Source organism: Myotis myotis, unplaced genomic scaffold, assembly GCF_014108235.1.
Source record: "Myotis myotis isolate mMyoMyo1 unplaced genomic scaffold, mMyoMyo1.p scaffold_m19_p_17, whole genome shotgun sequence".
Taxonomy (NCBI): domain Eukaryota; kingdom Metazoa; phylum Chordata; class Mammalia; order Chiroptera; family Vespertilionidae; genus Myotis; species Myotis myotis.
The window spans coordinates 7,562,500-7,565,558 of NW_023416321.1; the positions used below are offsets into that span (position 1 = coordinate 7,562,500).

The following is a 3,059-nucleotide window of genomic DNA, read 5'->3' on the forward strand; positions in this document are numbered from 1 at the left end:
GCTGTGACAAACAGCAACGGGAAGAATCCCAATTTGACAACAAAACAAACGAACCCCCTTTTACGAGGTGAGGAGTGTGTCTTAGGTAATAAACACTTAAGTAATTAGATGGTTTTTATGGAGATAGCTTTAAGCTGAAACATGGGGAAGAAAACCTGGCTAATAGGGTGACGCCCAGGGAGGTGGGTATATAAGAGCCAGAGCAGAAGGGAGAGGCACTGAGACACTAAGAGACTTCTCTCCTCAACCCAACAAAAACCCAAATCTTGACACCATGGCTTGCTGTGTCCCCTGCTGCTGCAGCGTCCCCACCGGCCCCGCCACCACCATCTGCTCCTCGGACAAATGCTGCCGCTGCGGAGTCTGCCTGCCCAGCACCTGCCCACACGACATCAGCCTCCTTCAGCCCACCTGCTGTGACACCTGTCCCCCGCCCTGCTGTGAGCCTGACACCTACGTGCCAACTTGCTGGCTGCTCAACTCCTGCCACCCGACTCCCGGACTGTACGGGATCAACGTGACGACCTGCGTTCAGCCCTGCTGTCAAAGCCCCTGTGAGCCCTGCTAAGCAGCCACGGCTTTGCACAGGTTCCGTGATGTGCTGCTCAACTTCCTACACATCACCCAGCCTTCACCACGCTGCAGCCTACAGCGGGCTAACGCCATACTATTCCCTGGGCCATGTTTTCATGAATTAGTCCAACTTCTTAATTCTTTCCTCCTTTGGGGGGACTTGGAGACCTCTGTTCTGTCTTTTAGGCTATTTTACTGCTCTTTGAGAAATAACCATTTTGACTATTCATTAATAAACTTCATTCTGGCTTAGCATATATGGCCTTGTGGGTTTTTATTCCATGTTCCTTCTCAGAGAAAGTAGAATGCCTACCTAAACCTGAACAGCAGGTCATCCTACTACCCAAGATTCATCCCTCCCCCCCCCCCCGCCCCCCCTCTCATTCAGCAGAATGAGAGCTTTCATGGTGGAATCATTGAAAAATTAGATACTGGCTCTTTGTGGTAGGTTTAAAAGTAAACAATTCAGTAGGTCATTTTGTAGAACCTTCTTATACAATAAATATTTTTTTTAAGATAACCACTGCACCAAGCACTATGCTAGAGTCTAGAGATTACTATGTTTTTAAATATTTTATTTATTTTAATTTCTATAACCCCTAAAAGTGATTTTTTTCTTCCTTAACTATCTAAACAAACTAATCACTTTGCTAGTATGTAGAAATGATTTTAATTCCTTAGTCATAGTCATCAATGAAATTCCAAGTTCAAAATGCTATGAAATTTTGGGAGATATATATATATATATATATATATATATATATATATTTCTTTATATATGTTGTCTTCTATGAATATTAGCATTTATAGAATATTCCTTATTTCCTGAAATTAGGCTTGGCTTCCATTAGTCATAACTATATTTATAAACTTACTAGTCCAAATGACATATAATAGCATGTCACTGAAATAAACTAAAAACATCAGACTAGTGCAGTCTTCTCTATACACCAGAAATAGTCACACGATCATGGGAGTGAAAACATACATTTCCTCCTACAACAAACTTTTATGATGACCAGTAATTCATCTCCTTGGCTGTCCTGGAAAAATCCAAGTGCAGTAAGGCTTTTGCAGAAAGGACCCAGAATACAGTCCAGTTGTATATTGTCTTGTATTTGCCTTGGGACCTTGGGCCATTTACTTCTCTCTCAGCCGCTGATTCCTCATTATTACAGCAGAAATAATACTCTCTTCTCTGCTCATGTCCTAGGATTATTGTGAGGATCAAATGGCCCAAAGTGTCCACAGCAGCAATCCAGACACAGGGAGAGGGTCCACCATTACTGCCACACACTGGTTCCCAGCCTATCACCGAAAGACATCCTTTTTTTAATTTTTGTTTGTTTGTTTTCTTTCTTTTTTTCTTTTTTTTTTTTTTTAGCAACTCCTCACCCAAGGATATTTTTCCATTGATTTTTTTTTTCTGAGAGAGAGAGAGTGGAAGAGAGAGGGAAAAAGAGAGAGAAACATCGATGTGAGAGAAACACATCGATTGGTAGCCTCCTGCATGAGCCCTGACTAGGGCCTGGGCTGGGGAAGAGCCTGCAACCAAGGTACATGCCCTTGACCAGAATCAAACCCGGGACCCTTCGGTTCGCAGGCCGCTACTCTATCCACTGAGCCAAACCGGCTAGGGCCATCCTTTTATTTCATGAAAAGTGTTTTATTTTCCCAACTGGCTTTTAAAAATAGTAATTTAGTCATTTCTTTGTTTTTGTTCATAAATACATTTATAAATATCAGTGAGGGTTTTAGGATTAATAGAACTATTGTTACTGTGCCAAGTTACCTTTTTTTTTCAGTCAAAAGCAAAGAAGTTTGATGTTATACATCTTTGTAAGGGATAAATATTTAGACTTTCAGACCTTAATTTTAATACTGAAAATAACTCTAAGTGTCCTGGGACTGCCACTGTGGGCCTTCAGGCATTTAAGGCTAGTTAAAGAGCCCCACCTGCAAACCAGAAGGGTGTCCTAGTCCGGGCTCTACCTCGGCTGTCTCTATGACTCTGAGCAAGTCACTTGAACTCTTTGGGTCTCAGGCCTTAAACCAGTAAGATGGGTTGGTTGACCAGATTCTCTCTAAAGTCACTTTAGTTTTGACATTCCATGGTTCTAGATTATCCAGAGCATTTTAAGTAACAAGTACCCCACACCATTAACCAGCCCCATCTCACTTATTAACTGTACTGCTTTCATTCGTCATAGCTAACATTTGGCGAATCTACTGGGCACTCGAAGAAGTGCTTTATGTGCATATGTCCTTTATTTCTAACAAAAACACTAAGAGGTGTCTACCATTACAGGTGAGGAAACTGAGGCTGAGAAAGTTACTTGCCAACGTTATACAAACTGTGACAGAGAAGGGATTAAACTGAAAACTGCCTGAATCCGAAGTCCCTTCTCTTTCCACTTCACCAAAGTATCTGCCTCCTCTGCAGACAGAAATATGATTGCACGTGGCTCTCTTCACTCAGGAGAACG

General features: G+C 42.1%; 1 protein-coding gene across 1 annotated transcript; it reads left to right on the forward strand.

Annotated features, from left to right (window-relative positions):
* The first annotated feature begins 232 nt into the window (after positions 1-232).
* LOC118672291 (keratin-associated protein 3-1) lies at positions 233-825 on the forward strand. Its single transcript, XM_036341897.1, has one exon. It carries the CDS (start codon positions 275-277, stop codon positions 566-568), a length of 294 nt encoding a protein of 97 aa, XP_036197790.1. The 5' UTR covers positions 233-274; the 3' UTR covers positions 569-825.
* Positions 826-3,059: the final 2,234 nt, after the last annotated feature.